General features: G+C 45.0%; 1 protein-coding gene across 1 annotated transcript; it reads right to left on the reverse strand.

Moving 5' to 3' along the window:
• Nucleotides 1-2,127: 2,127 nt before the first annotated feature.
• Nucleotides 2,128-12,876, reverse strand: LOC138955382 (probable WRKY transcription factor protein 1). The gene is made up of 3 exons (XM_070326994.1): nucleotides 12,602-12,876; nucleotides 7,548-8,818; nucleotides 2,128-2,453 (listed from the first exon to the last, which is right to left on the reverse strand). The coding sequence occupies exons 1-3, from the start codon at nucleotides 12,874-12,876 to the stop codon at nucleotides 2,128-2,130; spliced, it is 1,872 nt and encodes a 623-aa protein (XP_070183095.1).
• Between the last annotated feature and the right edge of the window lie 319 nt (nucleotides 12,877-13,195).

A 13,195-nucleotide genomic window follows, 5' to 3' on the forward strand; every position in this document is an offset into this window, starting at 1 on the left:
GCTTCCACACGCGTGTAAGTCGTGCGGGTTATCATGGGGTGACCTTCGAGCGTCTGGCCAAAGACGACCTGCTGGGAGGTCATTTTAGGATCCTTGAGCTGTGTGCTGTTGGACTGAGGGTGAGTGTCCCTGTCTCGGGCGCTCTGTCTGTCGGGGCGTCCTGGGGCTGGAACAAAAGGTGGTGGAAATATTCATTTCCATTTTCATTACTTTATTGTCCCATCACTGGGAAATTCAGGTCAGTTCCTCCCAGTGGAAAGCTAGCAGCAACAGAGTCGCGCTACCCAGGTGTGTGCATGTTTAGGTGTAATCAGCCACCTGCACTTGTGGCAGAATGAGCGAGGTCTTTTACGTGCCACAGTGGTGACACGGGGGTGGAACATGGACACCGTCTCTGAGTCTGCACATAAAGTTGACCTGTGTCCGCCCCAGCCCGGATTCCAACCTGCGACCCTAGGATCACAAGTCCAGTGCTCTACCAAATGAGCTACCGGGCCCCCAAATTCCACATGTGAACATTTACTGACTGGAACGCCAGACAATTTAGCTTTTCTTATCTCGTTCCTTTTTTTTTTTTTTTGCAATACAAAAAACTGAAGATTGGTGATTTCTTCAAAATATTCTGGGACATATTCACACGAAGCAGATCAGGGAAACTGGCTAACTTCTGACAAAAGTCTCTGGGAGAAGAAAAAAGACTCCGGACATGACTGTCTCCTGCATTCCCCCAAAAGTGGCGTATGACTGCCTGAATGGCAGGGTAAAAACGATCATGCACTTTTACGTGCATGATCATAAGTGAACGTGGGATTTTCAGCCAATGAACGAAGAAGAAGTCCCTGCTTGTGTGTGTGTCACAATGATGACAAGCATGTCACAACTGAAACCGATGATTCAACTTGTTTTGAACTTGATGTGATTTTGTGACTGGCGTACCTTTGACATATCGTTGGTTCCTGGAGAAGACATTGAGCACACTGTAGGGGTCAGAGTGAGGGTTCTCCCAGCGAAGGGTGGGGCCGGGGGCAGGAGCCCTGTACTGCACACCGCTGAAGGCTCCAGTCTCTGGCGCCGGTGTGGTGCCGTTACGCCCTGCCTGTAACGCAGCATCGTAACAACATTGATACAGTGGAACCACCCCTTTTAAGACACCCCCAATTCAAGACTCCCTCCTTTTTAAGACCTTGTTTTTTCAGACTTTCTGTTCATAACCTCTGTAAAATTACCCCCATTTTAAGACTCCCTCCTTTTTAAGACCTGATTTTCTCAAATTTTTAGAGGGGGTTTTCACTGTACTCTTTTGGTACTGTCTTTTGGTACTGTCTTTTGGTACTGTCTTTTGGTACTGTCTTTTGGTACTGTCTTTTGGTACTGTCTTTTGGAATGAGCTGAACAAAAATTTCGAAACAGAACAATTTGTCAAAGCTCTAATAACAAGCTGTATGTAACAGGACAATCGGAGTGAGATTATGTTGATTGGTACTTTTTATACCAGTAACATTTGTTGGTTGGTCAATTATGATATCAGCAGGATTTGATTAATAATAAACTGCTGTGTATGCTGCAACATCACAAAAGAACATGAACATGCCTTAAAATAAACAACAGACTGGACATTTTTTTCAACTAACATATTTTAGTCTCTGCTAATGCCCTGCGGATATAATGCATGACACAATACTGTGATACTGCACAATGTAATGCGCAGAGGAGCAAAAACTACCTACAGTATAATCAGGTGGCTCAGGCATTTGAAAGGTACGATACAGTATATTAATAAAATATAATCAAAACCAGCGCAGCGTCTGTTTTCATGTGGTTTTCATGGTTCAATAGTACCAGTGTTGGTGTAAGTCTGAGTCTGTCACAGTTATAACATTTTTCTTTCAGACATTTTTCAAATTCCGTCCAAAAAACCTGGACATGTTCACATTGCCACAAATAATGATAAACTGTATCTTGTTCTAATTCACAAAAATTGCATACATTGTTGGGGGCACCACCCTCTCTTTCTGTCTGTAGGCATGCCTGCCTTTCTCCCCTTCCCCCCTCAACTTCCCCCATTTCTCTCTTCACTTCTTCCTTACATAATCAAGTCGACTGCACCAGCTCCGGAACAAAGTTGCGCTAACAATGCCCCTCTCTGAGACCCTGCTTTTCTTTCACCCCCACCCCTCCCTTCACTCTCACCTGATTGAGTCCAGTAACAGTCAGTGCACCGGCTCTGGGCAAAGTGGCGCCAACGCTGTCTCTCTGTGACTGCGACACGGTTCGGGCCCCCGCCGTAGCAGCAGGGGTTTTGTCGCTACTGGCTGGCCGAATGGTCACGTTCTGAGCACCTGGCAAGTTGGAAGTGAACACATTGTAGTTGTCACGAGAGCCTGCGATCCGATCGTAGCGCGGGACAAACTCCACCTCGGGGCTGGAGTCACCTGCATCCTCTATGTGGGTGTCTGGAACAAGAAACAGATGGTTACTGAGAGTGGAAAAATAGCACAATTCAAATGACAAAATCTCACTGCTAATACATCTAATAATAATAATAATACAGTGGAACCCCTCACAACGACCCCTCTCTCTGAGGACTACCCCGCCACAACGACCTTTTTTTTTTAACCGATGTGTTTCCTTATATAGTTGTCACCAGTGTAGCGACCACCCCGCTATAACCAGTTATAACCGTCTTGCGTAAGCAAAGGCACTAATTAACCGCTGAGAGGTGTGATGGTTGGGTGGGCTGAGTAAACATCACAAACCAATCATCGAGAAAACAAACTCACGAGACCAACACACACCGTTCAATTCAGTCAGAATAGACAGTCTTTGGACAGAAGAGCAGTGGAGATCAACATGGCGTCTACAAAGAAAAGAAAATATTTAACTCGCGAAAATCGAGTGAATGTTGTGAACAAACACAAAAAGGGAGAAACTGCCATCGCGATTGCAAAAAGTCTTGATGTTGGAAAATCGCAAATTCAAAGAATTATCCAACTCCAAGAAAACATTCTGAAAAAGGTAGGGAAGTGGTGACAAGGCAGTGAACGCACTCACCATGCACTGACATCATACGAAAGCAGCCACACAAACACAGCACAGAGGCAGAGGCAGGTGTGCAGATGCTTTGTGAGAATAAGCGTTGAAAACCAGTTTGAATAAAAAAAACCAGCAGATAGAGCCGCATGTCATAATCATTCTTCTTGTCTGGCTTTATTGACTGCATGCCGATCTTGTGGCAGTGACTTTTCACTCTTCTGTCGGACTGTACACAAACCGCTCTCACTCTCCCTCACTGACTACCCTAAGCCCTGACAACTGATCCTTGGAAATTGTTTGGAAGAGTAATAATAATAATAATGGACATTTATTAATCGCCGTTTCTCACAAGAGCTCACGGCGATTTACATATTAATTTCTGCCGTGTGAGATGGAATTTTTTACACAATATATCACGCATTCACATCGGTCAGCAAACCTCAAGCCTATTAGGGCGAGCATTCACCTTTCACGGCCTTTATTCCAAGTACACCTCTCTATTTCTCTCCAATGCTCTTCCTGCTGACTTCAGTGACACCAGACACCCCACTGAGTTTAGCCAGCTACCCCCCCCCCCCTCTCTCTCCCCCCAGCCATGTACTGTTTGGTGCTGTGGCCAGAGAGGTGTCACCGGCTAATTGAGGCCAGCTGCACTGTTCACTCAGAGCAAAACTAGTTGACTGTGTCTAACTTTTGACAAAGCAACACAACTGAAGGGTTCACAGATTAGGTAACCGACTCACTGGTCAAGGCTGCAGGGAAACAAGAGTATCTTGTCAATGAAAAAGGTTACACACAGATACGCGATGCTGAGAACGGTGGCCGATTTTTCACTCTCTTTCTCGGAGGGCCTTCATCATTGCAGGGACTGCTGTAAAGAAATGCTTGCTCAGAAACTAACTCTTTTTTGCATTAAAACATGCACCAACTGGTGGACACCATCGACAATGTCAAACATGAAATCGAAGCAGTTTGCTTGAGGAAACGGTCGTCAGCAACTCAAACTTCTCTGTTTTCTTTTTTTAAGAAAATCTGTTCGGACACGACCCGATGTTGATTTCAGTCAGTTTCGCTTCTGACAGTCACACTCACAGTATAACTATATAAGTTTTATTTACGTTTTTATTTCTTCTTCGTTTCCTTAAAAAGTAACAACAAGCTGTTTAACGTTCTGTTGTTGTTAATAAATATATATAGATATTAAAATCTCGAAGTCCATACATGATGTCACAGAAAAACCAGCCACAAAGTGCAAAAGTTCGAAACGACGGAAGAGCTCGCGATCTCGCAGCGAGTTTCAATTTCTCCACTCAAAAGCTGACACCTCAGACGAGTCTGTTATCCGAAATACCAAGCACATGTTTCGATGTAGAATTACTAAATGATACTATTTGTCAACAAAATATATGCACTAGTGTCAGAAAAATGGTTTAATATGTTCAAAAGTTTCGAGTCGAGTTCCCGATTTCTGGAAACACGTGCGCATGCAAGTTCGCTACTCAGTACTTGCTGTAACTTCAAGTAAATCTTTGTAACCCTATGTTATGTTATTACCATTCTTCCCAGCAAAGCACACAATTGACAACAAGTCAAATAGTAGTACAAGAAAGAAATAATACTTGATAAATAAGTTAGATAAAGAACAAATCAAAGAAAGCAAAAATGACTTACCGCATACATCTGAATCAGTTGGACGCCATTTTCCCGGTTGCAGGGTCACAGCAAAATCAAGCCGTACATCTTAGAAATTTTTAATCTTGCACCGAATGAGGACTCAAACAGATTTGTTTTGGATTAGTTCTTTAGATTGTAGGTTAAGAAGCTTAACCCTGATTTTTTTTAAAATATAACTCAATTGTTTTTGAGATTTGGAATAAAAAGGTGTGGGGTCCATAAATTCCCTTTTTTACATAATGTACATATTGACTACAAACTTCAATTTAAATTAAATCTCAAACGGCAGATATTTTTAATCCTAGTAAAGGGAGACAGTACACTTTATGATGTCTTGCTTATAGTAACGCAAAGCATTACCTCCCTTCTCCCTTCTCCCGCTTTCAAATTCGTATTTACCTTAGGTCCCCCGATCTCCGGTGGCCGTATGCTCAAAATGTTATAAAAAGGGGGGGTCCGGGCTCCCGATGGGGGACTTATACCCCCTGTAAGTATACTATATATATATATATATATATATATATGTTGTAGCCCAGGTAGAAAACTTCAGACCATGTGAGTAAAAAATACATGTATGTAACAAATGGGCGGTGCCTGTTATCGTCCGTGTGGTTTTGATATGAAATAAAATATTTATAATTTTTTATGAATTATTGAATGATTTTTGGATTTTTTTATCATCATCGTAATTCTGTGTTGTCTCTGTCGGAAAGATGCCAAGTTCTACAACCGTTGTCAGAAAATCTTTCTCTCTTTAGCAGCGGTTGTTCCCCTTTGTATGGGTGTGTGTATAGACTCTCTCTCTCTCACACACACTCTCTTTCTCTTTCTCTTTCTCTCTCTTATTGTGCCGTGTTTATTTAGTCGTTTGTGTGTGTGTGTGTGTGTGTGTGTATTTCGCTATTGTGCCGTATATATATCTTGTGGGTTTGGCGACCTGTAACACCACACTACACACTCACACAAACACACTACACACTCACACAAACACACTACACACACATACACACACACGAACACACTACAAACACACTACACACGAACACACGAACGCACACCCCACAGATACAGACTCTATAAAACAAAATCTCTTCGCAAAGAGAGAGTTTCTTAAATCACCATTTTTGTTATCTCCCCTGCACTATCCGTTAGAATGGGTCAGTCTTTAACTTGTATGTTGGGGGGATAACTCCAGTCTTATTATCTTCCCCTGCTCCAGAAAATGTTTGTTTTGTGTCGTCTGCTTTGACAGCATTTAATTTGTGTGCTTTTATTCCGATCTGGTAATTATGTATTGTTTAGGACTGTGTTTTTAGGATGTTAATAAATTATGAACAGAAACATTTATTATTGTTGGTGTATTGTGTGTGCGTGTGCGTGTGTGAGTATACGTGTGTTTGTAAGTGTGTGTGCGTGTTCATGCGTTTGTGACGGTGAGTGTTGCGTGTGAGTGTGTATTTTTCACTGGGGCCGTGTATGTTCGGCAACCTGCGCCAGGCTACCCTCCTGAGACACACTACACACACTACACACACTACACTCAGAAACACACTACACATACATACACACTCAGAAACACACTACACATACATACACACTCAGAAACACACTCCACATACATACACACTCAGAAACACACTCCACATACATACACACTCACAAACACACTACACACACAGTACACACGGACACACGAACGCACACCCCACAGATACAGACTCTATAAAGCAAAATCTCTTCGCAAAGAGAGAGTTTCTTAAATCACCATTTTTGTTATCTCCCCTGCACTATCCGTTAGAATGGGTCAGTCTTTAACTTGTATGTTGGGGGGATAACTCCAGTCTTATTATCTTCCCCTGCCCCAGAAAATGTTTGTTTTGTGTCGTCTGCTTTGACAGCATTTAATTTGTGTGCTTTTATTCCGATCTGGTAATTATGTATTGTTTAGGATTGTGTTTTTAGGATTTTAATAAATTATGAACAGAAACATTTATTGTTGGTGGTGTATTGTATGTGCGTGTGCGTGTGTTTGTAAGTGTGTGTGCGTGTTCATGCGTTTGTGACGGTGAGTGTTGTATGTGTGTGCGTGTGTGTGTGTGAGTGTGTATTTTTCGCTTGGGCCGTGTATGTATATGTGTGGGTTCGGCGACCTGCACCAGGCTATCCTCCTGGGACACACTACACATACACACACACACACACACACACACACACACACACACACACACACACACACACACAGAGAAAAAGAATGGAGAGAGGCAGAAGGAGAATTCAATTTTTTAGATTTCTTTCAACCGCGCACACATACATACACACACACACACACACACACACACACACACTACACAGACACACAAACAGAAAACCACAAGAGTCTTTATATATATATATAGTTTTATTACACTCAACACCACACTTATTATATCATGTTACACGTACAATATCTAACGACGACAACAGCGGGGTACCTTCAAGCGAGCTGGCCCGGCAATCGAATGAGTATACCCAACAAATGAAAGGCGGGGTATACTTTCTCTACCAGTGTTTTTTTTTTTATAATATCTCACACGTCAGTGATCACCGCCACCACCACCACCTCTCTTCGTATAATAATAATAACAAAATACAACAACGACATAAACTTAGACGTCTCTCGTCTATCTTCCACCACCACCGATCTTGAACAAGGGGGGGGGGGGGAGGGGAGTGTTATTAGTCAATCGTATCCATCATTGTTGTTGTTGTTGTTGTTGTTGTTGTGGCGTTGGTGTTGGGGTCCGGCAGCGTTGGTGGGCTCGGGTATGTCTCGTCTTCGCTACTACTGCAGACATAATAACCGTCGTCATCGTCGTCGTCATCGTCGTCGTCATCGTCGTCGTCATCGTTGTTGTTGTTGTTGTTGTTGTTGTTGTTGTTGTTGATGGTGGTGATGGTGTCCGGCGGGGCCGCCCGCGTGGGTGGTGCTATCGCTGACATCCCTTCTTCGGAAAACTGCGGCATGGCTGTGGCAGTGGTGACGACGACGGGCTCTTGCTGTTGTTGTTGTTGTTGTTGTTGCTGTTGTTGCTCTTTGGAATTGGTTTTTTCATCGTCGTCATCGTCGGTGTTGTTGATGACGTCTGGGGCTGCTGCCGCGGGTGGTGCTGGCGGTGGTTGACTGGTCATTGTTGTTGTTGTTGTTGTTGTTGTGGCGTTGGTGTTGGGGTCCGGCAGCGTTGGTGGGCTCGGGTATGTCTCGTCTTCGCTACTACTGCAGACATAATAACCGTCGTCATCGTCGTCGTCATCGTCGTCGTCATCGTCGTCGTCATCGTTGTTGTTGTTGTTGTTGTTGTTGTTGATGATGGTGATGGTGTCCGGCGGGGCCGCCCGCGTGGGTGGTGCTATCGCTGACATCCCTTCTTCGGAAAACTGCGGCATGGCTGTGGCAGTGGTGACGACGACGGGCTCTTGCTGTTGTTGTTGTTGTTGTTGTTGTTGTTGTTGTTGCTCTTTGGAATTGGTTTTTTCGTCGTCGTCATCGTCGGTGTTGTTGATGACGTCTGGGGCTGCTGCCGCGGGTGGTGCTGGCGGTGGTTGACTGGTCACGGTTGTGGTGGTGGCGATCGCAGAGTCGACGTCTTGTTCCGCGTCATGTACCATCGGTTCCTCGTCAAAATCATCGTCTTCGCAGTCGAGTTCGATTTCATCATTGATGTCTGGAAAAACTTCATCCAACTGTTGTTGTTGTTGTTGTTGTTGTTTGTCATCCACGCTGGTGCTGCTGTTGTTGGCGGTGTTGGTGGTAGTGGTGGTAGTAGTAATGGTGGTGGTGGCAAATTTAACAATTTTCTTGGGTTTTAATTGTTTTCTCAGTGGGCGCTGCCACGGGGTAGCAACAACACCACCACCACTAGGCTCTTGTTGTTGTTCTTGCTGTTCTTGTTGTTGTTCTTGTTGTTCTTGTTGTTGTTGTTGCTGTTCATCGTGGTCTTTCTGGATGTTCCATACTGTATTCTGTCGATGAAGTTTTCGCTTTTGACCTCTTGTTATCATCGTGCCGGTCGGTGCCACCGTGCGGCCACAGCGGCCGCCGTCGTCGTTGTTCCGTGTGTTACTAGCCATCATACTGTTAAGAAAAAAGAACGTACTTTTAAGTACAAGTAGTATTGGTAGTACTATTAGTATGAGTGGTAGTAGTAGGAGAACCATTCAACTGAGACAAGAACAACCTCCTCTCGTGTAGTGGTTGTGAGGCCAAGTGTCCCTTCGAGCTGACCCGTACGGCATTTATACACACACACACACACACACACACACACCCTGGAGGGGAAGGGGGGGAGAAAGAAGAAGAACGGAAGAACAACTTGGCCCGGGATCTGATATTATTTTGGGGCGCGGACTTTTGCTCAAAAAGTGAAAATCGCGAAAAGAAACGTACGAAATGTTGGGAGAGATGTCAAGGGGGGAGGGAAACAACCGTGCGGCAAATTTGCCCGTACAGTCAAAAAAAATCGATATAGAGTCAGACGTGGCGCAGCGGCTGTGGCTGGGCTGGGCTGGGCTGGGCTGCCTTGCTACCGGGCCCGGCGGCTTGCTTCAGAGTCGCATATCAATGACGGGGCGTCACCACAAAAAGAATTCCATTCACAACACATTCATTCACAAGCCGGCCCAGCCGGCGGACCAATCGAATCACGGGTCACAAAAGCACATGCCCGCTGACGTCAAGTGCGCCGCGGCGGCGAAAATAGGCGATGATTTGTTAGCTCCTCCCTCCCACCAGTCTAAATCGTACATCGTTGTTCAGCTACATGACGGTAAACTCAATGTTAAATGGATTTGTTCACACAGACGATGATGTTTGTTTGTTGACGGTTGACACACTAGTTCAATTTGTTTATTTCAGACACTTTCAATTTTCACGAAGCAGTGTGTCGTGTCACGCTTTTTTTTGGGTACAATGATGCAGCTTTGTGGAAGGACCCATCATTATTTGTTATCTCCCCTTGCGGCACTATCCGTTAGTAGTAGTAGTAGTATATGGGTTTGTTTTTAGACTACTATATGTTGAGGCTCCAGTCTTATTGTCTTCCTCAGAAAAATGTCTTGTCTTTTTTTTTTTCCCCCTTGTTGTGTGTATAGTCTTTGGCCGGCTCTCTCTCTCTCTCTCTCTCTCCTTCCAATTTCATTTCAATATTCTGCCTGGACAGGGGGGGGGGGGGGGGGGGTAGTGGTGGAAAAATTGGTGGCTGTGTGTGTTGACACAAAATAATAATTACTCACTTTTACGACAGAAATGTGCGGACGGTCCCCATGATTTTCTTGCCGCAAGCCAAACAATTGTCAAACATGTTCGAGCATTTTTCACAGGTGAGAAAATGTCCGCAGGGTAAGAAAGTAATACCACTGTTAGCTAGCTCCACTTTTAAACAAGCTCGGCAGAATTTACGGTTTCTCAAGTTCTGGTTTTCTTTGGCTAAGAATCGTACGCGTTCCTTTATTAGTGCAAACGACGACGACGACGACGACGACGACGCTCGAGGAACTAGTTGTTCGCGACGACGACGACGGCGTTCTTCTTCTTCTTCTTCTTTTTCTTCGGCTAAGTACAGTTTTCTTGCTAATTCTGACTGTTTCTCCGGACTCTGTGCGATCTCGTAAGCTGCGAGATAAAGTTTCTCTACGCTGTCGAATTCTCCATCAGCAAAATCTAGGCGTCGATTTTCAATAACTTGCATGACTATATGTTCTGGAATTCCCATTTCACAGACTGCTTCTGTCTTTGCTGATGATATTAGTGCTACGCTGTCGACCTTAGTGTTCGTTATCCTCCTCGTAGTACAGAAATCCATAATCTCACAAGAAGAAAAAAGAAAAAGGTGAAATTTTGTCTCACCGATCGTTCTCTCTCTATATATATACGCACACAAAGCAGGAAAAAATGTGTGTGTTGTTGTTTTGTAGTAGTTCAACTCCTTTTTCCCGGGGATATAGCTCAGTTAGTGGTAGCGCGCTGGATTTGTATTCAGTTGGCCGCTGTCAGCGTGAGTTCGATCCCAGGTTCGGCGGAAATTTATTTTTCACAGAGTCAACTTTGTGTGCAGACTCTCTTCAGTGTCCGAACTCTCCCCCCAGTGTACACTACATTGGGTGTGCATGTTAAAGATCTCACGATTGACAAAAGGGTCTTTCCTGGCAAAATTGCTTAGGCACAGTTAATAATTGTCTACCTATAACCCGTGTGACTTGGAATAATAGGCCGTGAAAGGTAAATATGCGCCGACATGGCTGCAATCTACTGGCCGTATAAAATTTCATCTCACACGGCATCACTGCGGCACAGCGCACAGAGAGAGAGAGAGAGAGAGAGAGAGAGAGAGAGAGAGAGAGAGAGAGAGAGACAGAGAGAGAGAGAGAGAGAGAGAGAGAGAGAGAGAGAGAGATACAACCCACTCGTTCTGACAAACGGAAAATCTTTCTCATTATCGGTTGTTTCCCTTTGTATCACACACACTCTCATTACACACCCCCGGTATAGGGGTGTGTATAGGTTTCACTCGGGGTTTTTTTCATTTCATTTTCATTACTTTATTGTCCCATTGCTGGGAAATTCGGGTCGCTTCCTCCCAGTGGAAAGCTAACAGCAACGGAGTCGCGCTACCCAGGTGTCTGCGTGTTTAGCTGTATTCAGCCACCTGTACTTATGGCAGACTGAGCGGCTACCGGGCCCTCTGTCGTTGTGTGTGTTTTACTTATTTGATTATTTGTCATTCTTTTATTTTTTATATTTTTTTTTTTGGAGGAACTGGAAACACGTTTAGAAACGCTTTTTATTTTATTTTTGCTTTATACGGTGTGTATGTTCGTGTGTTTGTGAGTGAGTGTGTTTGTGAGTGAGTGTGTTTGTGAATGAGTGTGTTTGCGTGTTCGTGTGTTTATGAATGAGTGTGTTTGCGTGTTCGTGTGTTTGTGAGTGAGTGTGTTTGCGTGTTCGTGTGTTTGCGTGTTCGTGTGTTTGTGAGTGAGTGTGTTTGCGTGTTCGTGTGTTTGTGAGTGAGTGTGTTTGCGTGTTCGTGTGTTTGTGAGTGAGTATGTTTGCGTGTTCGTGTGTTTGCGTGTTCGTGTGTTTGCGAATGAGTGTGTTTGCGTGTTCGTGTGTTTATGAGTGAGTGTGTTTGCGTGTTCGTGTGTTTATGAGTGAGTGTGTTTGCGTGTTCGTGTGTTTGTGAGTGAGTGTGTTTGCGTGTTCGTGTGTTTGTGAGTGAGTGTGTTTGCGTGTTCGTGTGTTTGTGAGTGAGTGTGTTTGCGTGTTCGTGTGTTTGTGAGTGAGTGTGTTTGCGTGTTCGTGTGTTTGTGAGTGAGTATGTTTGCGTGTTCGTGTGTTTGCGTGTTCGTGTGTTTGCGTGTTCGTGTGTTTGTGAGTGAGTGTTGCGTGTAAGTGTTCGTGTGAGTGTTGCGTGTGTGTGAGTGTGTATTTTTCACTGGGGCCGTGTATGTATATGTGTGGGTTCGGCGACCTGCGCCAGGCTACCCTCTTGGGATACACACACACACATACACACACACACACACACACACACACACACACACACACACACACACACACACACACACATACAAAACATATAAGCGGGGAAGCCACCAGAGTCCTTATATATTGGTTTATTATACTATAAACACACTTATTATGGGGGAGGGGGGAAGGAGGTTTCATCATTGTGTGTTAGTGTCCTGGGAGGAGGGGGGAGGGGGCTGCGCTGGTGGTGCGGCCACACTGCTAGGCCGGCGGTTCAGTAATTCGTTAACTGCAGAAACACCAGCGGCGCATTTCGCGTCAATACTCCCGAGAACGCGTTTCAGTCGCTGAAATGTTTCAGCGTCCATATAGGATGTCGATATCGACGCCAACCTTTGCTGCCGTTCCGCTCTTTCGTCCATATCTCCGCGGCTTTCGCCATACGGAAACTGCATGGTAGAGGTGGTGGCGTCCTCCCCCTCCCCCTCCTCCTCCTCCTCCCCCTCCTCCTCCTCCTCCTCCTCCTCCTCCTCCTCCTCCCTCTCCCCCTCCTCCTTCTCCTCCTCCTGTTGTTGCTCGGAAGTATTTTCGTCATCGTCATTATCGTCGTCATCATCAGAGTCCATCACGACTACCGGCGGCGGCGTACCGTCACCAGGGGCCGCCATCATCGCAGTAGCGGTCGCTTTTGGCTCCACAATAAAAAAACAGTCGTCAGAGTCTCGGCCACGTTTCCGCTTTTGACCTCTCGTTGTACCGGCCGTCATAATCCGACGATTTTTCAGGCGGGGGTCCTGCATATATAATGAATATGTAGTAAGTGTCTCATCATTGTCCCGCTGCTGCTCCATTTCAGCATGACCAGTTGTTGTTGTTGTTGTTGTTGTTGTCGTTATAATCCCTCGAGTCGCGGCCATAGTTGTTGTTGTTGTTGTTGTGGTCAGTGGCTCGATCTCCTTCTGTCTTTCTCTCTCTCTCTCTCTCTCT

Source organism: Littorina saxatilis, unplaced genomic scaffold (assembly GCF_037325665.1).
Source record: "Littorina saxatilis isolate snail1 unplaced genomic scaffold, US_GU_Lsax_2.0 scaffold_1483, whole genome shotgun sequence".
In the NCBI taxonomy this organism is placed as follows: domain Eukaryota; kingdom Metazoa; phylum Mollusca; class Gastropoda; order Littorinimorpha; family Littorinidae; genus Littorina; species Littorina saxatilis.

Bases quoted from the DNA above. Each gene is read 5' to 3' on its own strand.
- LOC138955382 (XM_070326994.1), bottom strand. From the start codon at position 12,876: ATGGCGGCCCCTGGTGACGGTACGCCGCCGCCGGTAGTCGTGATGGAC. The intron at 8,819-12,601 runs GTTGGCGTCGAT...TTTTCTTAACAG, and splicing joins AGAGCGGAACGGCAGCAAAG to TATGATGGCTAGTAACACAC. The intron at 2,454-7,547 runs GTTATTATGTCT...TTCTTGTTCCAG, and splicing joins TGACGACGACGATGACGACG to ACACCCACATAGAGGATGCA.